The sequence below is a fragment of the Mercenaria mercenaria genome, chromosome 11, assembly GCF_021730395.1.
Source record: "Mercenaria mercenaria strain notata chromosome 11, MADL_Memer_1, whole genome shotgun sequence".
Classification (NCBI taxonomy): domain Eukaryota; kingdom Metazoa; phylum Mollusca; class Bivalvia; order Venerida; family Veneridae; genus Mercenaria; species Mercenaria mercenaria.
In genome coordinates, this window is record NC_069371.1 from 60,253,656 (window position 1) to 60,280,930 (window position 27,275).

The window sequence follows — 27,275 nt, forward strand, 5'->3', positions numbered from 1 at the left end:
TCAAATGCCCAATTTTTGCATGTAATTTGTTATATTGCTTTATTTTATGTCAAATCCGAAATCCGCTCATATTTTATACTTTGTATTGTGGGTAAAATCCAATATGTCTGCGCCCATGGAGAAAAACATGAGAATTTAATTACTTTTATTTATTTGTATTTTTAAGCTCATTATAGAACATTTGGTTTAATTCAGTATGCTAATTCTCAGTAATTGTACATATTCCGTACTTCGACATTGCAAGCGAAAACTGACACCTTTGCAAAGGCTTTCAAAACTGGAAACATTGCAGCAGTATTCAGTTTCATCCAAAATTTCCAAAAGAGTGTTAGGGATAGAGACGAGCTGTGATGATACTGGTGCTGCAGTTGTAGATGAATGTGGAAATATCCTTGGAAATGCACTTCATTCACAAACGTCTATTTCTGTTGCGTAAGTTTGACCTGGTGAGGTCAGAGCTTTCATAGTCCTGATTAGTAGGACGTACATTTTAACTACGAAAGTGTCTATCGGCATGACGGACGTGCCGATTGGTATCCTTATCTGCACGACAAGTGTTTCGGAATCATTTCTATTTTTGGCGTAAGTTATATCATAGTAAAAAGACTAATGGCATCATGATAAAATTACATACCATTTATTTATTCATTATTGTAGAACAAATAAATAAAAAGAATGCACCGAAAACTTATACCTGCATGGCGTAAGTAGTTGATTTATGATTATACCATAATGTTGTACGTGTTTCTTACTTTTCATATTAGTAAAGGAGTAGCACTACTTCCAAGGCATGATCATCGTGGGAATAACAAAACATCGTGCGAAGAGTGAAAATAATCGGTACGTCAGTTGTGTGGATAAAGAAAATTATTGGTTCAACCATCATGCCGATAGCCTTTGCCTTTTAATAACAGCCAGATAACATTTGACTGCTGCTGTCCCTATGAAATATAATATGAAATTTATGTTGTTTAAGCTCTGAAACTCAGGACTGGTGACTGATCTAGGGCCATCATGGCTCCTTGATTTTTAGTATCTTAATGACACGTTTCAAAAAAACCAAAAAACTCTTAACAGAAACAGGTCAATGAATGTGGCATATTTACAGATAGTTGGTCAATGAAAGTGGCATATTTACAGATAGTCAGTAACAAGGAATCGATAAAACTGAACGATGCTCCCCGATGCTTGTGCTTATCCCAATATGGGGAATAACGTATTAGAAACATAAAAAAGGGAGATAATAAAAAGAGGAAAATTGAATAAAGGGAGATAATTAAAGCAAGGGACATATAATGAAGTGTAATTTTTGCGTCTATCATTTTGTGAAGTTTCAATGAAATGCCATTAATACTTTTCAAGCAATGCTCCGGACAAGCCTTATTTTGTATAATAAAGGGAGATAATTCAAAAACTAGGTAAAGTAGAGTTATGGTTCTTTGACCCTGCCTTTTGTCTCAATGGCCTCTATCATTTTGTGAAGTTTCAATGAAATGCCATTAATACTTTTCAAGTAATGCTCCGGACCAAGCCTTACCGGTATTTTGTATATATATAATAAAGGGAAATAATTTAAAAACTAGGTAAGATAGAGTTATGATTCTTTGACACTGCACTTTGTCTCAATGGCCTCTATGATTATGTGAAGTTTCAATCAAATGCCGTTAATACTTTTCAAGTTATACTCCAGACAGACAATAGTGTGAAGGATGGACTAAGCGGCAACTATATGCTCGCCCTTTGGGGAGCATAAAAATTGATAAATTTACTGATTTTTCAATATAAAGCCAAATTTTGTCCGCTTGAACTCAGATAATTCAAACACTATCCTTCGCTGGAGCTCATTATCAGCTCCAGGCAAAGGCCTATAGTATAGTAGATTTTATTCAATGGCTCGAAATACAGGTATACCGATAACTAGCACAAAGTTTGCTGGTTCCTTCAAGTTCGGGCGAACAAAGTTCCACTGTTTAAATTTACAGACTGAGTGTATGAAATCAGCAAAAATAATGTTAGTCCTCAAAATAGTGGCTGAAATTATGGTATGTGTAAAGATCATTTGTTTTTCCTTGTTTAATTTTATGTTTTACTTTTAGGTTATTTTAAAGTCAACAGGAATGACTAAACTCGCAAGTCTTAAATGAACAGACTCGATCAAACCGAGTCTGCTATTATTATTCTTGGTTGCAAATTGTTTGTTTCCAAAGGATCTTTTTACAGATTTTATTACTAACGAACTCCATAGAGTACTTGTTACTCTTAAAAATATGGCAACTATTCTATTACAAAAATTATTTTGTACTTTGTCAGATGTGTCAGATGCAAGAGCAATAATTCTGCTCTTACTAATTGAGTCCAGTGTCAAATCTGCACAAATTCTTTCAGGTCTTTAATAGACTGTCTTGGATACACATGAAGCCCATTTCAGCCCATTTCACCAGTCAAGGTATATTGAAGGAATGTTAGGTTGAATATTCAAATGCACATTATTCTTTCCTAACAAACAGTTTTTGTCAAAGCCCGCTTGTGGTGAGCTCGACTTAGTCGGTGCGTGTCGATGGGTCAGTGCAACATGGTCGTAACTTGATTTTTTTACCAAATACACTTTTTTTACATAATTTGCCTTATTTAACATAAAAACATCACTTGTTAAAATATCTAAATCACATTCTTAAAATTAAAGTGAAAAAAGTAAAATTGTCAAAAGGTTGTATCTCAGGAAGACACTTTCAGTCAGTGCAACATGGTCGTAACTCAAAATACGTCTTTGTTGCACAGAGTTAGTATGCTATTTCACTTTGAAATTTCTGTGCAACATGGTTGTAACTCACAAAGTGTAACATATTACAATGGTTAAATGATAAATAATGATTATTTTTGTTTTTAAACAACTTAGAAAATGGTATTTATAATACTACAAAATTAATATTGTTACCATATTTTATCAATGTAAAGTGGTGTTAAGAATTTATTGACCAACATGTTTAGGATTTTACCAAAACACTTACTCTGTTAAAAAAATACTCTGTTAACTATTTCTCAGCAAAACGTCTTCCAAATTCAATTTTTTTTAGCATCAGAAGCCCTATTCATAATGTCTTGACTTAATTTTAAGAGGAAAAAAGGCACCTTTTTATACTTGTAATTATTAAATAAACTTTCCTTTATGCAAGTTTCATGTAAAACTGTGAAAGGATAACAATGAAATAACATTTTTCCTTTTTGTATGCATATTTCCATGAATTGTGCAAAATACAAAATGGTATTATTAAAGGTGGAAATTTTTCTGTGCTATAAGTGAAGCATGAGTTCTGCTTGTAAAGCTCGTATTCCGATAAGTTTTATTTGGATATACAGAAGATTTTGTTGGGTATATCGAATATTTGTATAAGTCATTAAACCACTAAAACATAAATGAATTGACCAGCATTTACATTTAAATTTAATGAAGGATTTACTTGATTTTTATGTTGCAAAACACCAACATAAAGGCCTGGCTGATCAAGGGCCATGGCCCGTGCTCCCCCTATACCCCCCAGTGACTTAAACTCATCGAAGTTGCATGCAAACAAAATAATCTTTCTCAATATATAGACCCAAAACTGCACCAGAGGCCACCATTTCATGCCTGCATTTCAAAATTTCCAGGAGGGGAGATGCTCCCAAGCCCATAACAGGAGGGAAGTATCCCCTCCTATATCACAACATATAGACGGAAAAATGCACTTGAGGCCAATATGTCTGCCACACCCCTGTGTGGTGGGAGACATATTGATTTACTCCTGTCTGTCCATCCGTCCGTCTATCACAAATCTTGTCCACACTCTTTTTAAGTCGGACAGTTCTCATCCGATCTTCCCCAAACTTGAAAAAAAATGTGTTTGCCAATAAGTCCTCAGCCAAGTTTGATAACTAGCCAAATCAGCCCAGGCACTTTGGAAGTATGGCCCTTGAAACATTGGTTTTTGATAAACAAAGCACTGAAAGTCTGATTGGATTGTATTTGATAATCAAAGCACTGGAAGTCTGATTAGGTTGTATCAAAGCTCTGAAAGTCTGATTGGGTTGTTTTTGATAATCAAAGCACTGGAAGTCTGATTGGGAATTAAGAATATATAGGGTGTAGGGTTTACACTTTTCTTGTCCGATCTTATACTACTACTCAGATGATTTGGCAGTTGTTGGAGACATGCGCTTTTCTCAAAAGTAGCTCTAGTTTCATACCTAAATTTCAAAAACTTCCAGAGGAGACCTTTTCCCACTCCCCAAATAGGAAGGAGGTATTATACCAAACAGGAAGGAGTTATCCCCTCCTGTACTTCAAAATTTAGACCCAGAAATGCACAAGAGGCAACCATTACATACCTAAATTACAGAAATTTCCAGGGGAGAGCCCCTCCCCTCTCTCCTCACTTGAGTCTCACTAACAGGAGGGAGGGCTAATTTCTTGTACCTCAAAATTCAGACCCAAAAATGCACAAGAAGCCAGTATTTCATAACTATGTTTAAAATATTTCTGGTGGGAAACCCTCTGAACCAGGCCTTCTCTACCTTTATATCCCCTTCTCTACCTTTACATTTAAACCCAATTGCACCTGAGGCCACCATTTCATACCTATATTAAAAAAGAAAATCCAGGGAGAGATTCACCTGACCCCCTTAACAGGAGGGAGGTATCCCATCATGTACCTCAAAGTTGTGACCCGAAAGGCACTAAAGGCTTCCATTTTATACCTATATTCCAGAGGGAGACTCCCCTGACCAACCCAACAGGAGGTGGGGACCCTCTTAATACCTGAAAATTTAGACAAAAAATATGAATCAGAGGCTGCCATTTCATACATATATTACAAAATTTTCCAGGAACAGACCATACTGACATTCAAATTTTACATCAGGTGTATGGCATCATTTTTGATGTTAGTTTCATGTGACTGTGTTGCTGTGTTTATCATGACATTGTTCTTTAATTACAACATTTTCAGTTTTACTCAAGCTAAAGAGCAAATTTATACCATTGATAATTGTTTAAGTGCAGATTTTTATGTAATAAAAAGACTTTTAGACTTGTATCAAGAAGCATGCTCATGTTCTTTTGCAGAATAGTATTGTGCTCCTGTTGCATGCATTATTTATGCTGCAGAACCGGTGCATATTTCTTGATGAAAATCTAATAACTAAACACAGACATATTCAAATACCTTAGACCTTAAAGGCTCATATTGCCTATATTCTATAAAATATGCAAATATCTTGTACTTTAAAGACACTCGGTGTCTACATACTGTAAAATATTCAAGTACCTTGGACCAGTCAAGCACTTATTGTCCATTTACAGTGACTGTAAAATACTGAAATAACTTCGACCATAAAAGCTCTCAGAACCTATATTCAGTAAAATATGTAAATATTTTGGACCAGTCAAGTTTCTGTTGTCCTTTTACTGTAAAATAATGAAATAAGTTTGACCATAAAGGCTCCCAGTGCCTAAATTCAGTAAAATATTCAAGTACCTTTGATCAGTCAACCTCTTATAATGTCCATTTACTGTATAATACCGAAACAACATTGAATACTAAAACTCTCAGTGCCTACATTCAGTAAACTATGCAAATATCTTGGACCAAGTCAAGCTCTTATTGTCTTTTTACTGTAAAATACTTTTAAATAATTTAAAATGTGTTTTTGTAGTAGTACATTTTTATTTCTACATATTATATGATTTTTTGGACATTTTTGCGAGTAAAACAAGTCATTGAAAGTACAGAAAAAGATAAATGGATATGCTTAAAAATATTGATTTAATAGTCTTTTGAATAAACATCTCTGTTATGAATTATCTCCAATAAATTATTTGTTATCATTTAGTTACGACCTTGTTGCACTAAGTTTTTGACAAAATTTCTACACATTTCAGCGCAACATGGTCGTAACTGGAAAACTTTCAAATAACTTCTCAGTGAACATTTTTTGGACATTTTTCCCATAGTATTGTAGTTATTGTTTTTATTTGATAAAAATAATATAGATTGTATTGTTTTTCATTACATCATTTGAATACAAAAATATTTTTTGCTTCTCCTGTAAAGTTTTCAAAAAATGAGTTACGACCGTGTTGCACTGACCCATCGGTGTGTGTGCGTCCGAGCAGGTGTCCGTCCGTGCATCCGTCCGATTTTGTCCAGACCATAACTTTGACATGCATGGACCAATCTTGTTTATATTTGGCATGAATGTTTACCTCAATGAGAAGGTGTGTCATGCCCAAACCCCATGTTCCTGTCTTAAAGGTCAAGGTCACAGTTGGTGGTCAAAGGTCAAATTGAAATTTGTCCAGAGCATTTCTTTTTCATGCATGGTGGGATTTTGATGTAACTTGGAATTAATGTTCACCATTATGAGACAGAGTGTGAATTGCACAAGAACCAGGACCCTGGGTCTAGGTCAAGGTCACACTTGACAGCTGGCCGACTCGACATTCTGCCCATGGGCATACTTGTATTATCTACAAGTTATTTGTTACTTTAGGATATATTAAAAAAAAAACCCATCTAAACAGAATTATATTTTTTCTGACATATGAGAATTTTTTTTTCAAATCAACACAGTGATGGGCAAGTGAAACTGATTCAAAATCAACTAACTCTAACCACTTGGCTGTAAGAAAATGTAGTCATTGTTGCAGTTTTAAGCTATGAGGTGGTTTTATACTTCTTGATAAGGTTATGTATATAAATTGATCATTTTTGTAAAATTATGATAATCTACTGAATGTTATGCTCTGAAAGAATGTGAAAGGAGTGTATAATAGTGTTATCACGACTTTTCAAGTCTTTAGTTAACTGCTTTAAAATCTGATGTTAGCCCAAACCCCAATAGAGGGCCATGTGATTTTTCATTTCAAGTTAAAATTCATGTTTGATATCCATTTGCAAATGATTTTGCTGTTATTGATAGCCGTACAATCATTATTGATCAGTCACATTATTTTTCCATTTTTGTTCTGTTAATGAAAACGTGTGAATTTTTTTTTAAAGATGAAATTTTTTATGAGGTCAATCCAAAGAACTACTGTAACAAGTCAATTTGGCATGGCCTTAAAAGCCATGAGAGGGCTGGGTAGATTTATCAACGCTTAATTTACTGCTTTATTATGTGGGTTCGGCTAATATCACTTGCGCTGTAACTATTGCTCTGATAGAGCATTGGTAGGAGGATGTTGTTGTCAGTAATTTGCATATTTTCGTTTTTCTTCAAAATCAGACTACTGTACTTTAAAACACTAGACAGTACAGTATTTCAAATGTCTGTGCATTTGCAATCATCAGAGGTTGACAAAATACCTAAGTAGACATCTGATATGTTAGAATGATGTCTTTACTGAGAAATCTTATGTACCTAATTTAAAAAGGCAAAGCATCCTTAGATTATGTTACAAATAGACACAATTTGCAGTTTTCTTAAATCTTTTATTTAAAATTCTGTTTTATCTTAAGCTAGACTGTTCTAAAAATAGGTATCTATTGCATTAAAAAAAGCCCATGCACCAGTGTCAGCATCCATATTTGGTTGATTTGTGTATGTAAGCTAGTATCACACATTTTTTCACTGTGATAATGTGACTTGCAGTGCACAAGTTGCATAACTTTATTGTACATTTCTACAAACTAATATGCCCCTTTTCAGCTTTGTTAAGCTAAATGCTCAGCTTTGTTAAGCTAAATGCATGTATTGCTTATATCGACATCCCAGAAAAAAAGGTCGTATTTAGTGAAATACAGCACTTTAGAGGAAACTGAATAATGAATAAAGCTGTCACAGAATATTTTCTTTCATAGATGTCTTAAATTACAAAAATTGTTCGTATCCATGTTAAAAGCTCAGTAATGAAAAGTCATATCTGTTAGTGATCCATTTACTATACAATTGCTGAATCAATCAAAGCCTTGAATTGTCTGATGGTTGCGGGTTTTTGATAGATTTATTTTCTGTTTAAATGCCAGTCTATGAATATACATGAATGAGATACAAATACAAATTTAATGTGCCTCATATCTAAGATGAACTCTGCTTGACCCAGCTTGTGATGCAACCATGGGCTGGAATACCTTATCATTGATAGATCTTATAAAATCTAAATGGTCAGCGTGAGTGGATATAGGTTGAATAAGAACTGCTTGTTCATTGATAATTCATCTGCACTGTTTATGAATGGGACTATTTTGTGTAACACATGAACATCCTTTGGATGTGATTTGGAATAAAATAAAGATGCTATGATTGTCAGAAATACACTTTAACTTTGGTAGCAGGATAAACCCGCAACCAAAAATCATGTAATACACAATCATAAAACTTTTTTGGTTGTAAGTGGCAAATGCAACCTTTTTTTTCAGTACATATTTCTAAATCCTACTGAAAACTGGGATAACTAAGTAACAAATACTACCTTATATTATTAACAAAAAGGTATTTTTGGCTCAATAAACAGGGTCACACAATTATGATTTAATGTTCAAGTTATATCCCTTTCAATGCAGTTTCCGAAAATGTATAGTTCATATAAGGTTGTAAGTAACAGTTACGACCTTATATTTCTGGGACGTCGCTATCTTAGTATCCACAAAAGGGGAAGGATTGAAACTTCACCTACTTGTACACTGTTATGATCTGACATGTAGTGCTCAGGTTCCGTAACTTTGTTCTGTATTTTTTTACAAAGTGATGCCCCTTTTTCAAATTTTGTATTCATTCATTTAATTTCCTTTAGTGACAATCTGTTGAATATTTGATTGTTGCTGTCCTCTTGACATTAAATATTTTCTGTCTGAAGTAACTTCATGAGGCAATATGAAAAAGTATGATTTTAATCCTTATCATGCTGAACAGGATTGATTCTGCCTTTGAGACCAGTGTAGATCATGATCAGCCTGCACATACAAGCAGTCTTGATCAAGATCTGCACTTTTCGCTATTCAGTCATAATTTTTTTGTAATCATCGCTTTTAACAGTTGATAGTACTGTCCAAATTGAAAGATGGACACGTTTATTGTAGAAATTTAGCAGGTTAAGGGTTAATATTATTAATTGTTTCAGGTTAGGCGGGGTACTTCCATCACATGCGAAAACAATACATAGAGCTCATATAGAGAGGGTCGTTCAAGATGCACTTGATCAAGCAAACATCAAAGTGAAGGTACATGTAATATCATACTGTAGTTAGGGATGGCAGTGTTAGAAACTATATCAGTATGGGATCAGTTTCTGTAGGTTGACATGGTTGGTCAATTCAGAAGTTAATTGATAGATTGATCATCATCATACACTGTTGACATGTATTATTTTAGGATTTCAGAAATATTGTGTCCATAGACTGACTTGGGGGTTACAAGAAAATTTAAGTTTGGCTACTAAAATTTTTTAAGAGCGAAGCTTGCCAGGCTATTTAGAAATTCTTTGTAATCAAGGCTATATCTACAATACTGTGAAATTATTTAATTTCGTGAACATAAAATTTCTTGTTTTTTGTTGTTTTTTTTGTTTTTACTTTATGATTATTTCATTTGGATATGAATTTATGGATTTCAACCTTGAAAATAAAAAGAAATGTAAGTTTAATAATTTGTTAGGGTTAAGTTTCATGGATTGACACAACCACAAAATCCACAAAAAATTATTTCCACATAAATATAAATGGTTTCCAAGTACATTCTGAAAATGTAATACTATGTACATGTAAGTTATCAGGGCCCATTTTTTGTTGCATTTATCAGCAGATTTTTCTTGATTTACTGTGTCTAAAAGTGATTTTTTCAAATTTTGTAAAAGTGTTGAGAAATTCCAAAACATCTGAAGTTTTTGAAGGAACGAATCTCTGTCAGACGTTAATGAACTACTTTTTTATGAACTCATTTCATTGGATGGTGCTTAGGTTCCAAGTAATTTTGACATTCGGCAACAAACGTCAGTTAGGTCAGTACTGGTTCATGTATATGTAGCATATAATTTTTAAGTTTTTGTGACTTAATATTGTCCAAATATAAAATCTTTATGTACGAATACAGTTTAATGTCTGTCAAGTAGAGCATGATTACACTCTTAACATACTGCACCACCACCAGATAAAATGTCAAGTGCAAAGGCAATGTTCAGTGAGAAAACCACTAAGTTGATTATGAAACGTCTGATTGCAGTTTAGTCAGAATAATCTGTCTGGACATACAGTGCAACAGCATCTCATCTTACATCACAAGTGGGAAAAATGTCTTACTTACAGAGATACTTGATAAATTATCTACTTGTGGTAATTTAATCATCTATGGAATTGACAGCCATGCTTGTTGAGTATATACCAACTACTGTAAAAGAAGGGCATTGCTTTCTTTTAAAGCTGAACTGGAAATAAGCTGGTTCTGCAGCGGAAATATTGCATGACTTTAGGAGAGCAGTATTATTCCACAAAAGAATTAGTTTGTTTTGGGTTTAACACGGTTTTTCTACAGGATTTCAGTTATGTAACAGCTTGCAGTTAACCTAACCAGTGTTCTTGGATTCTGCACCAATATGCAAACAGTGTTCTCCGCAAGTAACTGCCAACTTCTCCATATGAATCAGGGGTGGAGAAAGAATGGTTTCAGACACAATGTCTTTCATCAAATCGTCACAGAGAACATACATACACTTTGCCTGGGGATCAAACTTTTGACCCAACGATCCGTAGATCTACACTCTCAGTTAAGCTAAGCGGGTGGGCTGCAAAAAGAACTAGACTCGAGGGCTCAGAGCGAAACTAGTCTATCTGCTTCTATTTCTATATACACTTAGACTAGTTTCGCTCTGAGCGCTTGTAGTGCATAAATCTTGATGCAAAGCAGATTGACTTTGTATTAATATATCCATAATTATCAATATTATGTAAATGATACAAAATTTTTTCTTCAGTCTGAGCAAAATTGAAAAAATTACCATTAATTCTAATATGCTTGTCTCTGTTAAAACACTCTTACGCTAGAATGACGTCAAGTTAAAGTGTGTGACATCAATGTTTTTGTTGCGACCAAGAAAGAGCGCTACTATATTTTATCTACTGTTTTAGATTAAGGGCATATTAGAATCGAAATGATTTATACCAAAACTGTATTTTAACACTATTTATACACTTGGGTGGTAATACGTTGACAAATAATTTCGTGAAATTATTACGCCCGACGTATAACCGCCCATCGTGCATCAATAAGTGTTAAGTAAATAAAGATTTTTTAGGCGACATGAAAATCATTAACATTCTTTGGGGACTAAGTTTCCGGGAATTTGTGTTCTATATATAACCAACCTATAAAAGAATATATGAAATAATTGATAAATTTTACCTGAATCTGGAGACATGACCCTCTTAGGTTTAGCAAAATATCTAAAATTTGAAAGATTTGATAAGAATGGACTTAAAAGGTAATGTGACAACCCACATTTACTTTGTTGTATGCTTGTTGAGTTTCAAATAACCATTCTTGGAAAGATTTATTTACTATTTGGCATGGCTGTGTATTTTACCACTTTATTCCAGTTTGATCATTTGAACTAACTATTGTTTTATACAAATACAGGGTGACTTTTATTAACCCTTTTCATGCTGGACACGATTGATTCTGCCTTTACGGCCAGTGTAGATCATGATCAGCCTGCATATCTGTGCAGTCTGATCATGATCTGCACTGTTCACTATTCAGTCAGTTTCTTTTAGGTTATCACCCCTTTAAACAGTTAATGGTACTGTCCAAATTGAAACATGGACAAGTCCATTATAGAAATGTAGCAGGATATAGGTTAAGTGTCAATTGATGTCAGAAGCCTTAAATTTTGTTTACTGTTTAGAGGGGGTTGGCCTAGAATTAAAAAAAAAAACAACAACAGAATATAAGGTTCTGTATAGAGCTGATTTCTCTTCAAGGTTTAACCCTAACACTGCTTTTCTGCAATGAACTTGTCCATCTTTCATTGTGGACACTACCATTAACTGTTAAAAGGGGCAGTTACCAAAAAGATACTGACTGAATGGCAAACAGTGCAGATCATGATCAGACTGCACAGATGCACGTATGTGCAGGCTGATCATGATCTACACTGGTCGCAAAGACAGAATTAAGCATGTATTGTATGACAAGGGTTTAAATAAAAGAGGTTATACTGTATTCTATGCGTATGTTACAAAATCTTTTCATTGTAGGAGCTGGACGCAGTGGCTGTCACAGTGAAGCCGGGTCTAAGTTTATGTCTGGATGTGGGACTGTCTCATGCAAAGAAACTGGTTCAGGAACACAGGTAAGGTGTCATGTATACACTCAGTTAAGCCAAGTGTGCTACTAGTACTATTTTGTTTGATTGTGTTTTAAGGGGTTTCCATGACAATGGTTAAGGCCGCTGTCTTTGAATCACTTGCCCATCATGGCTGTGGGTTCAAAACTTTGCTTGGAGTGTAGAATTCTCTCGATGTGTGGAAGTCATCCAGCTGGCTTATGGAAGGTTGGTGGGTCTATCCAGGTTCCTATCTACCAGTCCCTGAAATGATGCCCTAATGGGTAATTGGGGTACGCACTGTCAAATTGTGGAAAGTCACGACACAACCTAAAATTGTTCAGTGTGATCATGATGCTAAACGGAACAAAGCCAAACTGACGATGTTGTGTTCTGTACTTCCAAAGAATTTTCTTATGGATTTTATTATCTCTTGCATAAATAGTGCAAATACTTGATAATGCTATTGTTTGCCTTCCACTGAGATCTGTTACAGTATTTATAATTATTTTAACCGATGAAAATACTTCTTCATATTCTGCAAATTCTACTTAAAGGTTGCAGTTTACCTTGACACCAGAGTAGATTTGAACCCTGCCAATTTGTAGTACCTCGTGTAATTAAGTGTTTCAGTTGCTAAAATTTAATGTTTGTTTTGTCTTTGTCCCTTCAAGTAAAATTTTCTGAAAGGTTTGAGGTACATGACCCTGGGAAGGTATTTTATATTGAAAGAAGAAGGAATTTTTTAATTATATTAACTTTTTTTGATTTTAGTCTTATCGAAGAAGTAAAAAAAGGTCAGTTTTCTTGAAATTTTATTATTGAAGGCCCCTTTAAAAAATACTTAGGGCTCCCAAACAAAAAAAGGGGGGAAAAACAATTTTAAATGATTTCTCTCGGAAAAACCACCTGATTGAGATCACCAAAATTGGTCTTTTTCTCCTTTGTTGCCCTTATTACTATGTTAACATTTTTCCACTGGCTGCCAATAAAATCTAGAAAAAACCTTTAAATTACTTTAAAAAACCTTTGATGGATCTTCGTAAAGCTTGTGCGGTCAATTTTTTTGGGGTGATACTACTAATTAAGTTTTGTTAATTTTTCGGGGTCCCGAGATTAATACACCATAGGAAGCACATGCTTTTTAAGAAAGGTTGTTTGTAAGTAAGTTTCTGCTCTTTTTCTACGGCCCAAGTGGTTAAGGTCACTGACCTGGATCACTTACCCCTCACCACAGTGGGTTTGAGCATCTGCAAGGATGGAGCTCTTTTCTCACAAGGAAGCCGTCTAGCTTGTTTGTGTAGGGTTGGTGGTTTTACCTGGGTTCTTGCATGGGGGGCCCCAAATTTTTTAAAGTAAAACCCCCCTTTGGAATCCTTTTTTTCTTTTTCCCTTTTTCCAACCCCTTTAAAGCTGGGGAAAAAGGAAACATCTGCCCCAAAAAATTTTTAAACCTAAACTTTATCAAAAAGCTATAAATGAAATAGAACAATTCAGATCTTCCATGCTTAATGCAGAAAGTTTTACTGATAGTAAGCTTGGTGATAGAATATTGAATTCTGTATCAGTAGGGGAAACTTCCCCTTCAGGAAATCAATTTATGGTTTTTCCCTAGCTCTACTTCCTGAAAGCTAAACCTGTTAGTAAATATAGTAACTTGTTTCCCGTTCTGGAAGCAAAAAAATCATTTTTTGACTTGTCAAAAGGCCCGGGGCATAAGAGTATACAATTTTGTCATTAAGTGAAATATGACAAATTAAATTAAAATTTAGTTTCATTATCTAATTCTACCGTTCGATTTTTTATGTTGTGACAAAATTTTTTAATTTTTTTATAATTTTTAAATTTCAAATTTTCCCAAAACAGGAAACTTTACTTCCAAATCGGAAACAATGTATAATATTTACTTGAATTGCTTCATGTTATGACCCTTTTCCACGAAAATCCTTTTTTTTTCAGTTTTTTTTTTCGCTCCGTATAAAGTTTTTTAAGGAAGCAACTATTTTTAAAATTTATATTGGGCCCATAAAGTTTTAAACAACATAAAATTTAAAACAAAAACTGCATGTCTACGAGTATAATCTTTGTATTTTTCAGATGTAAGTGTTGAATCATCTGGAAATTTTGTTTTAGAAATCATCAAGCAGGGCAGTGTTAAAAAGTGTTGTATTAATAATATTTGTGTGCTAAAGACAGGCAATTCAATATAAATCTATATAATGAGCTTCTCGATCAGGAAGTTAAATTAAAACGAGAGCTGTCGGAGGACAGCAACGCTGACTATTCAACCCTTTTTGATTGATGAATACGGAAGTCGGAAAAGGGGCTAAATTTTTGTAAAAAACAAAATAGGGTTTTGGAATGTAGTGCTTATCAGCTTTGAAGTGGCAAGTGTGTGAATTTCAATCCATTCCCCTTAGTGGGTATGAGAACCCGCTTACATTAAGAATTTAAACCCAAAACCTTAAGTTGAAAAAGGGGCAGTTTTGTAAATGGGGTTTTAGTTATTGACCCCCCTTGCACTGCCGTCATATCATACATTAACAATGTGTGAAAAAAATTTTAATCCCCTTTTCCCTTTGGGGAACTGAGAATTTTTCCACTTTCATACAAAAACTTAACCAAAAATTTCTATTTTGAAAAAAGGGGGTTTAAATTTTTTAAAAAAACAAAATAAGTTTTGGGACCTGCTTTTTGCATGTCAGATCAGACATGAACAAAAAAAATTGTGAAGTTTAATCCCTTCCTTTTTTTGAGTACTGAAACCCCGTTTCAAAAAACCTTAACCAAAAAATTCAAAAAAAAAAGGGGGATAATTTTTTTAAAAAGCCAAAAAAAAAAAAATTGGAACCGTCATGTAGTCAGTTTTATCACCGTAATAAGTGTTGAAGGTCAATCCATAAGAGATACCAGCTTACATACAAAACCTTTAACCAAAAATTCTAAGTCAAAAAAGGGGCTAAATTTTTTTAAAAAAACAAAATTTGGTTTTTGGAAACTGTCAGTGTAATCAGTTATCACAGGAAAAAGTGTGTGAAGTTTCATCCCTTCCCACAAGTGGTTGCTGAGTACAGCTTAATACAAAAAACTTTTTAACCAAAAAACGGGGGGCGGGAGCCCCACCGGGCCGACGCGGGGGGCCAATGGCTCCACTATGAATAGTGAGCAAAAATTTAAACAGTTCAATGTTGAAAAAAAATTTTTTTAGGATTTTTAAAAAAAAAATTTAAAATTTTGAAATTTAGATTATTCTCAAGTTTACAAAGGTGTATTTCTTTAAATTAAAGATAAATATTCTTATGCACCGGGTCTTTTGAATAAAAAAAAGTAAAAAAATGGGGATTTTTTTCCCAAAAAAAAGCAAGTTACTATTTTAGTTCAAATTTCCCGTTCAGGAAGTAGGGAAAAAAACCCCGGGGGTTGACTTCCGAATGGAAGTTTCCCCTGGTTTTCATTTTCCCTTTCAATACTTTGGAAACTGGAGGATTTCATTTAAGTTTCTTTGTGAATAACATGTACAAATTATATGCATTTGACAAAAAATTTCATTTTTAAGATTCAGAAAAGTAAAATTTTTTGAATGGTCCAGGTTTTAAAACTCGATTACAAAATTATGGAGAGCTATCCCCACTCATCCCGGGTCGCGTCTACATCTTTCCACGTCAAAACCCCTTGGTTATAGTTAGATGCACTTTTCCCTTTAAAAAATTTTTTCCCTTTTTTGTTAAAAATTACTTGATGGATTTCCTTCAAACTTAAAAAAAAGTTATTTTCACATCCCCCCATTTGGACAAGGGGCCCTAATCCACAAGATATTTTAGACTTATCACCCCCTTTTTACTTAGAATTTAAAACGTATTTCCCAGTTTTTGGAAATTTTTAAATTAAAAATTTGTTTGTTCCACATCTACCCCATCATATGCACAAAGTCCTAACTCTGGGCCCAATTACATGAATTTGCCCCCTTTTTACATAGAATTTTTGGTTAAAAAATTGATGATTTTCCTATATCTCTGTTTTAATTACAGAAGGGGTTTGATTAAAATTAAAACAATTTTGTTTGAATCATCATTGCATGTATTGGTGCTATACCCGGGGTTTAAAAACCAATGTTATTCGCAAAGAGTGGCTAAGTTAGCCGGAAGGCCTAATCTAAAATGATTTTGTCTATCTGTTTTGGGGTTTCTCACTTTTTTTCCCTCTGGTCGATTGTTGTGTCTGTCTGTTGAGGGATGAATTTCTCCCTGCCCCCGGCGCGTTTTTTCTATATGTTAAAAGCGCCTTTGAACGTGTTTTTAAAAAAGGGCGCTTAAAAAAATCGGTAAAAATAATAATAATAATAAAATCCACATAGTAAAAAGGGGTCATAACTCTGGAACCAATATTTCATTAATTATGCCCCTTTTTACATAAAATTTTGGTTTAAAGTTTTGAAGCACTTACTCTCTATATTTGTTATTACCAAAATGGATTTGATTCAAACTTAAAATAGTTGTAGCACATCATCACCCACATCATATGGCTTAAGAGCCATAGCTCTGGCACAAATATTTCATGAATTATGCCCCCTTTGTACATAGAATTTCTTATTTAATGTTGGTGCACTTTCACTTTATCTTTGTTATAATTACTTAATGAATTTGATTCAAATTGGAAAAAGTTCTTCCACATTGTCATCTTCACCATATGACACAAGGTCCATAATTCTGGCACAAGTATTTAGTGACTTATGTCCCCTTTGTACTTAGAATTTCAGTTAAATTTTGGTGCTTTTTCTCTCTTTCTCTGTTGTTACTAAATGGATTTTATTCAAACTTAAAATGATTGTTCCACATTGTCACTCACATCATGTCAAAATGATCTTGATGCTGGCACCAAAATGCTATGAGTTATGCCCCCTTTTTACTAGAATTTCAGGTACATGTTGTGATGCACTTCCGTTATATCTCACTTATTTGATTCAAACTTCAGATTGTTGCTCCATACTATTAGTCATATGATATGATATAATGTCATGATGCATTACTTAATTTGCAGAAATTTTCCATGAGTTATGTCCCTTTCATACTTATTTAATGTTTCGATACACTTCTCTATCTCTGTTACTACTAAATACATTTGACATTGCCCAATATCTTCATCCACATAGGTGTAATTTAACACTCCAGTGACAGCTCCAGCTTCCTGAGATGTGCACAGTTTCACTATCCAGCATCGAAATAGTCGAGCGTGCTGTCTCCTGTGACAGCTCTTGTTTGTGTACCTAGTTCTATACAATCAGATAGAATAAAACACTGAGCCAGCCGACTTAGATCAATAGGGAGAGGGCAGATCTATGGATTGTGGAGCCTTGAGATTGATATCTGTGCGATGTGTCTGTTCTCAATGATGATTTGATCTAAAATCATTCAACCTTCACCTCTGATTCATGTTGAGAAGTTAACAGTTACTTGCACAGAACAGAACTGGTTAGTACTTGTACAGAATTCAGGAGCAGTGGTTAGATTAACTGATGCCATTACGTAACTGAAATACTATTGAAAAACAGTGCTAAAAGCCATAAGATAAAAATTAAACAGTAATGTTCTGATATTGTAATTGTGGAGCTAGATGATTCAGTACAAGTTTATATTGTTGTAATATGAAATAAGAGAAGGATTACATAGAGTAGGAAAATGTCGTGGATACATGAAATTGGAGAGATACCAGCTCATTCTTGATTTATTGGAAATTTCAGTTATATTTGGAACAGAACTGTCATGTAAATTTTTCGAAGCTACACTGAAATTCCACCAGCTTTAGCACCCAATGGCAAGGGCTTCGAAGCCCACTCAAGAAGTTCATTGGTCCCCCACCATTTTCCTTATATTTTCTATGTTTGGATCACTCGAAATCCCTGGATATCTCGAGCATTTTGATCATCCCTTTGCCACCTCGAGTGATCAGTGTTTTATTGTATATTAACCTTTACCCTGCTTTATTTCTAAAATGAACTGTTCCATCATTCAATTTGGGCAGTACCACTAACTATTCAAAGGGGTGTTCAATGAAAATTTACTGACTGAATAGCAAACAGTGCAGACCATGATCAGCCTGCACAGATGTGTAGGCTGATCTTGGTCTGCATTGGTCGCAAAAGCAGAATCACTTGCCGCCAGCAGGCTAAAGGTTAATAACAGAAATAGAGATTTATGATACCACATGACTGTGTCTTCTAGTTGTCAGATTATAGAATGTCTAATTTCACTAGGTCTTTTTTTCAGAATAGATTTTCCATTTCTGGTTTTTCTAGTGAGTGGAGGTCATTGTTTGCTTGCTGTTGCTAGGGATATTGACAAGTTCTTGTTGCTAGGGACAAGTTTAGATAGCTCACCTGGTGAAGCTTTTGATAAGGTTAGTGTTTTTTTAGCTCACCTGTCACATAGTGACAAGTCGAGCTTTTGTGATCACCCTTCGTCCGTCGTCCGTCGTGTGTCCGTGCGTCCATGCATCCGTCTGTCCGTCAACAATTTCCTGTCTGCACGATAGTGGTTTCATTTATGATTTTATTTTAACCAAACTTGCACACAACTTGTATCACCATAAGATCACGGTTCCTTTCTTGAACTGGCCAGATCCCATTATGGGTTCCAGAGTTATGGTCCCTGAAAGGGCCAAAATTAGCTATTTTGACATTGTCTGCACAATAGCAGCTTTATTTATGATTTGATTTTTACCAAACTGGCACATAACTTGTATCACCATAAGATCTTAGTTCCTTTCTTGAACTGGCCAGATTCCATTATGGGTTCCAGAGTTATGGCCCCTGAAAGGGCCAAAATTAGCTATTTTGACCTTGTCTGCACAATAGCAGCTTCATTTATGATTTTATTTTAACCAAACTTGCACACAACTTGTATCACCATAAGGTCTCGGTTCCTTTCTTGAACTGGCGAGATTCCATTATGGGTTCCAGAGTGATGGCCCCTGAAAGGGCCAGAATTAGCTATTTTGACCTTGTCTGCACAATAGCAGCTTCATTTATGGTTTGAATTTAATCAAACTTGCACAAAACTTGTGTCACCATAAGATCTCGGTTCCTTTCTTGAACCGGCCAGATCCCATAATGGGTTCAAGAGTTATGGCCCCTGAAAGGGCCAAAATTAGCTATTTTGACCTTGTCTGCACAATAGCAGCTTCATTTATGATTTGATTTTAACCAAACTTGCACACAACTTGTATCACCACAAGATCTTGCTTCCTTTCTTTAACTGGCAAGATTCCATCATGGGTTCTAGAGTTATGACCGCTTGAAGTTCCAAAATTGGCAATTTTGGCTTTTGCAGCCATATAGAGACTTCATTTATGGTTTTATTTGATACAAACTTCCAAAATACTTTCAACAACAAGAAATCTTGGATTCCATGACAAATCAGATCCAATCATAGGTTCCAGAGTTATTTTATATCTGATTACCTCCCCTGATTGTAATCAAAATGGATTTATATCAGTAAGTACTTACAGGACTTATTTGAAATTTCATTATTGTTATTAGTTGGACTGAGACAATCAGGGTAGATAACTATGGACTGATTTTATGTCAAATTACCTCCCTTTATTTCAAATTAAAATTGTTATATCTCCATAACTAATGAAGATACTGATCTGAAATTTCATTTATGTCAACAGATTTATTTGTCAAATCCTTCTTTTGACCACTTAAATATTTATTTTTTTTAATTACTTCCCTTTTACGTTACTATAAATAGCTTATTTTTAGTAACTTTTTTTATTATTGGCCGTAGGGAAAACATGAGACCAGTTTTCTGTGGTACAACATGGATGGTACCTCCAATTTTTAGGTGTATTTTAACATATCTATACCTTGTAAGATTTTTTTTTCTTTTTGGTTAAATTTCTTCCCTTTGTTGTTCCTGTCCTTTGGACTTAGATATTTTTTCTGAGGACCTTCTTGTCCTCAAGTGCAATGATAACAGGTGAGCGATATAGGGCCATCATGGCCCTCTTGTTTAGTGTGTCAGTTGTGTTGATGCTTGTAAAAATGGGTTTCAGCACATGTCTCAAAACTCCAGCATTTGAATGATTTTTTCCTAGGACAGTTTTGAAACTGACGGTGTTACATTGACATGGTCTCCAAACGCAGTCTCATTATTATAATAGGCTGGAAATACTTCAGCCCTTGTCGGGAATCAAACTCCGAACCTCTCACAGCTAAGAAGGACACTCTACTACATCGCTGTAAAAGCTAGCTCATAAAGCAAAGCAGTATAAATGCACCCTTATATTACACCCTATTACATAATCAGTGAATAGAAGCCAGTTCCTTGAACAGGTTGAGAGGTATGTGTAGTGAAATAAACTGCCACAATGTACCAGTTTCTACAAATTTATATTAAATAAATAAAAAAAATAACCTCAAGATCAGTTAGTTTTGAATAGCACATGAATGTATCAGTCAGTGGGGTCATGATTATGAGAGGTGATAATTTCTGTGATCATCGACTAAAGACAGTTTTAAGAGAAAAAAAATTTGTCATCTACCTCAGATTTGTTTGGCAAGTTGTCACTAATTTGCTGAGAAATCAGTTGGTAACACTTGCTGAGAAACCAGTTAGTATTGCTGAGAACCAGTTTGTATTACTTGCTGAGAACCAGTTGATATAACTTTCTGAGAACCACTTGTTACTACTTGCTGAGAACCAGTTGTTATTACTTGCTGAGAACCAGTTGGTGTTGGAACAAAATCCAGGAGATAAAGATATCATTGAAAAGCAACATTACACTCATTGGTTATGTTAAGTTGTCAGTACTTGCCATATTACAGAGCATATTGAAGTTTTACAACAGTTACTAACTATCATGACTAAATCACAGTTCAGGCAACTTCAGTAGATTTATAATGACAAGACAGCCCACTCGCTTAGCTCAGTAGGGAGAGCGCAGATCTACAGATCGCAGGGTCGTTAGTTGGATCCCTGGTCTGGGCATATGTTCTCTTTGGCGATTTGATAAAGATATTGTGTCTTAAATCATCCGTCCTCCACCTCTGATTCATGTGGGGAAGTTTGCATTACTTGCGGAGAACAGGTTTGCACTGGTACAGAATCCAGGAACACTGGACATTACATAACTAAAATACTGTAGAAAAACGATGTTAAATGAAAAAAAAGAAGAAAAAAATAAAAATAAAAATAAACAATGAAAAGACAGAAATGACTTGATTTGTATGAGGAATTGGTATACGATAGCTTTTGTCGTGGCTTAGCATTGTGTGGGCATAGTTCCTTAAGCCTGTTATTAAACTGCCTCTGGAGATTACTCGAAGGCAGAGGATTTAATTTGCCCTAAATTACTGGAAATGCTAATATCACTACACACCAATCCTTTCTTTGTATAATTATTCTGCACTTAATAAGCTCAGAACTGTGTAGAAATTGCCCAATTTGATAAGAATTCAAGAGTTTCTGAAAATAAGTTGAGAAAATTAAAGCATTCAGTTCTAACTGAGCCGATTAAAGTGCCACCGGCTGTAATTATAAATGCGACTCTCAGTTGAAATAAAGAAGATTACTTCAAATGTGGTGGAATATATTTCAGAGAAATTATACCAAAAGGAATTGAGTTGATAATTATTTTCTTATGTCATTAGAATGGATGATTTTTTTTTCTAACATTCTATTGATTCTCCCAGAAGTTTCCACTTTTTGTGTCATTTCAATGTTTAAAATACGGTTAAAATTTGCTTATTATTCCATCAGATAAAAATGTATATTGGAGCTATGTTTGAGTCATGCATGTCTTGCTCAATTGACCACATCTATTAAGAGACCACTTGCATTAAGAGACTACTTTTTCAGTTCCTTCTCATGTTGTTTTAGGAAGAAATTATTTTGAATTAAGAGATCATTTGTGTTGAGACCACTTTTTGTCCTTCTCTTAGGTGGTCTCTTAATGCAAGTTGCACTGTTACAATATAAACTGTACACAAAATGTAAGCCACTATAATACTTTAAGATAGTAGAGTAACACACAGCCCTGGTCAACAGGTTCAAGGTCAAAGTCACACTTATAGGGCAATGTTCAATGAATTCCCTCTAAATCAGATTGGTCTCTCAAACAAGCTTTTCACCACGTCCTGAATATTCTTCTGTACTGTAAAAGCACATATTTTTGCTGGGTCAAAATTTTGTGAATTTGAAATTTTGAGTATGTTCGTGAGGTTTAATATTCACAAAATTATTAAAATGGTATCCAACTTTACTTTGAATTATACACATTGTAAATATTTATGGGAGGAATACTTTTGGTGAGATGTAGGGCCTTGCTAATATAGCGAAAATCAAACCCTCACAAAAATTTCTGCTTTTGCAGTATTTTTGATAATTCAGGTGACTTTTGCCAACACATGCTATAAAGTTTTTAAAATTCTGTAAACTGGACAATGTCATGAATTTTTTTAATGACATGATTTTTATCAGTTGTTATCTATTATGTTCATTAATGTTCATCAGTAAATACCATAATCAAACATCAGAATGAACCTTCTTCCACCATTCTTTCCATCTGTCATACCCAATTCAATCTACAGTTCCCAGTATACTTTATCAACATGAAGTATGTGCATGTTATCTAGACTTTCATATCCAGTAATTGGTATTTTTTCTGGAGTTATGGTGCTATTTGGACTTTGAAATATTATATTAAAAGACATATTCTTTATTGAAGGTTGCAAGGAGAATGAAACTGAAGAATTTACCTGAGTGTTACGATATGAGTGGTGGGGCTATGATGGAGCACATGGCAAAGCAAGGTGATATAGAGGCTATACCAGCTCCTGACGTCTCCTTCGCACAGAGAAGCTGTAATTTCTCATTCTCAGGCATCAAAAGTCATTATATTAGAAATATTGAACAGGAGGAAGCTAAACAAGGTGACATGACATTGAAAGTCATTAAATTATCTTAGAATTATTGAGCAGGAATAAAGTAAACAAGGTGAGATGGCATTAAGAATAATTATCTTAGACTTATTGAGCAGGAATAAACTAAACAAGGTGAGATGGCGTTAAGAAAGACTTATTGAGCAGGAATAAACTAAACAAGGTGAGATGGCATTAAGAATAATTATCTTAGACTTATTGAGCAGGAATAAACTAAACAAGGTGAGATGGCATTAAGAATAATTATCTTAGACTTATTGAGCAGGAATAAACTAAACAAGGTGAGATGGCATTAAGAATAATTATCTTAGACTGATTGAGCAGGAATAAACTAAACAAGGTGAGATGGCATCAAAAGTTATCTTAGAAATATTGCACAGGAGGAAATAGTACATGAAGCACTTAGTGATATTGATAAAATACATATGCATTTATTGATTATTTTTCAATTCAGTCTAAGAAGCAGCCATTGTTGGTTGGTAATGTGGACGAATGAAAGGTTGCAAAAATATCGTTGTCATCGAAGTGCAGTCAGCAATTTGCAGGAATGGTGCATCTTGATGTCTAGTTATGATAATTCTGCTTTCCAGAACATAGAAATGCAATTTTCACAATCCTGTATTATTATTTGAGATAACTTGACATGGAATGTTACAGAATATCTCTTAGATCAAACAGTCTGATTTTGCATGTCACTTTATTATAGAATTATGCATGATAAAATGTATGGCTCTGCGACTTTTAAGCCATTAATAATCTTTATGAAAAGTTGAATATGGCATTTTCTTGTATGCCTTATTTCATTATAGGAATTGTCGCAAGCCATGTGATATCAAATGCCAGTGACATGTGTGCTTCATTCCAGTATGCTGTGATAAAACACCTAGCCAAACCTTTACAAAGAGCATTCTTGTATTGTGAATTGAAAGGACTTTTACCCGAGAGTGATAGAGCACTGGTATGTTAGTTTCCCAGAGAATTATAGAATTTTTTATCTATGCTAGAACTTTGTTAGGTTTACATCTAAAGAATGACGGAATTTAGTGTATATTCTAGAACTTGGTTAGGCTTACATCTAAAGAATGACGGAATTTAGTGTATATTCTAGAACTTGGATAGGCATACACCAAGAGAATAATTGAACATTTTTTTATATACTACAAATTTGGCATGCATGCACCTACAGAATATTAGCAGAAATGACTATTGGTTATTAGCTTTGTATCTAGAAATATGCACGAGTTCTGCAGCTGAAAATATTGTGCGGCTTGAGGAGCGCAATGTTTTTCCGCTAAAGAACGAGTGCATATTTCTCAGTGCAAAGCTAATTATCTTTATTACATACGTTTCTACACAGTCATATAAATACTGTATAAATATTAAATTTATGAATTTGTTCAATAGCCTGAAAAAAATTGACAAAACTGATGTAAATAAAAAATAACACGTCTACAAGCATTAAGACGTCACGCTTCCGATATGAAATTCAGACGTCAATATGGAAAAAAATTGACGTTTCTGGTTCTACTGCAACTTTCTGGAATGTAAAAAGGAGTATGTAATAAAGGTTGATATTAGGTCACTGAATAAGTTTTTTTGATTCATCAATATAGTTATGTTTCATTTCATAAATAACTGAAGTTTATTGTCCATTTCCTTGTTTAAGAATTTTCATAAATTTAAACTCGAATTGTTGGTACATTAAACAGGTTGTGTCAGGAGGTGTGGCCTGTAACCAGTTTATAAGACAAGGTCTACAGAAGGTCTGTGAGAAGTTTGACTGCAGAATGGTGTGCCCTCCACCACATCTTTGTACAGATAACGGGATCATGATAGCATGGTAATGTTTTTGTCTTTCTGTTTATATTGAAACACTGCTAGTATCAGTATTAATGCTTTGAGCACTCTAACTCAAGCTCTTACATTATGTTGTTCGTAGCCGTTTTCCTGAGCTCAAAAATCAAATTTGACCCTCATGTTTCATGTCCGGAGCATAACTTACTAACTATGCAAGGTATTGACTTTGGACTTGGCATACAGGTAACTGGCAGGTGTACTGGTCAGGAACCCAGGCAATCCTTGCTTGTATCAGTGCTATACACTGGGCACATTAAAGAACCAGGCTGTCTATTCGCAGCGAGCTAGGCTAAGTTAGCTGGACAAGCCTTTATCTGATTTCTGATCTCTCTGTCGTGGGAGCTTTGTCTCACTCTGTCCCTCTGGTCAGATCGCTCTGTGTCTGTACTAGTAGAGGATGAATTACGCGCCTTGTGTGGCTGCATTTGAACTATGTAAAGCACCTTTGAATGTGAAATTGATCATGAAAATGGCGCTGTATAAATTTGGTATAATAATAATAATAATAATAATAACTAGGTCTGTAGGTAAACGGTCAAGGTCACAGCAAGATCAAATTTGTCAGAGCATACCTTGATAACCAGTAAAGGTATTGACTTCAAACTTGGCATATAGGTAGTTGGCAATGAGACGATATGCATAGCACATCAGCTTTTTCTTGCTGAATGATTTTTCACACATAAATAAGATGAAATATTGCATATAGTTACATTTACTATTCTTGTTGATAACAACCCTGATAAATATAAATCTTTACCAAATTATTGCTTTGCTTTGTGTTTTGTCAAAAGCCTCTTGACACAGTTTTACTATCTCCATTATATTAAGCAGTAAGAGGTCAGATACCTACAGTTCAAAAAAGTACAGGGAACTTACTGGAAATAAAGTAACCGTATACCTGGAAATAAGGGTATTTTCAGTTCGTTGTTTTTGGTCAGTAATGTAAACAAACCCAAGAAGTATTTATTTCTTCAAAATTGAATATTTTTACTGCATTTACAGTATTTTGTTATACATTTTGACAATATTTGCTACATTTGATGTGCATTGAAAAAAAAAATCCTTAAAACTGGTTTTGCCCAGCATACCAGTGATGTGAACATGGATTCATATTGTTCATATGAAAATGACTCAAATAAAACTACCACTTTTCACATGTCTTTCATCCATTATTTTGATGGACTTAAGATCTGGAATAAAATGTGATTAGATATACATGCTTAAATTTGTTGAAGGCTGTAACCATAATTTTGTGGTAGAAGTCTGTAACCGAGATAGTATATGAGAATGCAATGGCATGAACTTTATTATTTCACTGATATTCTTGTTTCAGGAATGGTATGGAGAAGTTACTAGCAGGGAGAGGTTTTGCTGAAGATCCACAGTCTGTTGATTTCAGTCCAAAGTAAATAGTAATTTCCTCAATTCTTTATACAGCATTAATGCAGAAAAGTCGCCATATATTAACATAGTTTCTGACTTAAAACCCACACTCCAACGTTGTGCCAATGAATATTTTTGCTAGGCATTTTTAGTTTAAGTTATGTACCATCATATCATGTCATTGTTTTTCTTCTAAGGACAAATGGGATATCAAGAATAATGCACAACACACCACAAAGTGTAATGTACAACAAATCATAGAAAGAAATACAGACACTCGGTAATTGGGAAATACACCCGAACACACACACATATAGATGTTACTGAGATTTTATAACAGTATTAAAGGTTAAATCAATTAAATAAATTTGATATTGCAGAGGGCCATTTGGTGAAGATCTGACTGCTGATGTTGCCAAATCTACAATTAAAGTACGCAAAATTAACCTGCTCTGATGAAGTTCTGAAAATTATTTTATGATTGTTTTCTATCAATAAAAATGAATTTAATATGTTGAAATTTGTGTTTTGGCCAGAGACGTATAATTTATTAATAAACTGATATTATTTTATACCCCACCAAACTTTGTTGTTTGTGGCAATATAGGAATCACTTGGTCCCGTCCCATCAATGGAACCAGTTCGGATATCTTGTTGAAATATATTTGTAGGATAATAAGACAAATTTATATACCAGGTCCCATAATTCTTTTATTGTTTTGACAAAATTATCTGCACTTTTCGTTTGAAAAATTTCCCAAAATAGACTTTTTTCTTTAATAATTCTAATTTGATTGAAATTTC

The 27,275-nt window shown here is 34.4% G+C and overlaps 1 protein-coding gene across 1 annotated transcript; it reads left to right on the top strand.

The window, feature by feature from the left end:
- Nucleotides 1–78: 78 nt before the first annotated feature.
- Nucleotides 79–27,045, top strand: LOC123530718 (tRNA N6-adenosine threonylcarbamoyltransferase, mitochondrial-like). Its single transcript, XM_053518127.1, has 9 exons — nucleotides 79–432; nucleotides 9,098–9,197; nucleotides 12,225–12,319; nucleotides 18,556–18,685; nucleotides 23,018–23,222; nucleotides 24,041–24,189; nucleotides 24,941–25,071; nucleotides 26,422–26,493; nucleotides 26,852–27,045. Exons 1-9 carry the CDS (start codon nucleotides 197–199, stop codon nucleotides 26,925–26,927), a joined length of 1,194 nt encoding a protein of 397 aa, XP_053374102.1. The 5' UTR covers nucleotides 79–196; the 3' UTR covers nucleotides 26,928–27,045.
- Nucleotides 27,046–27,275: the final 230 nt, after the last annotated feature.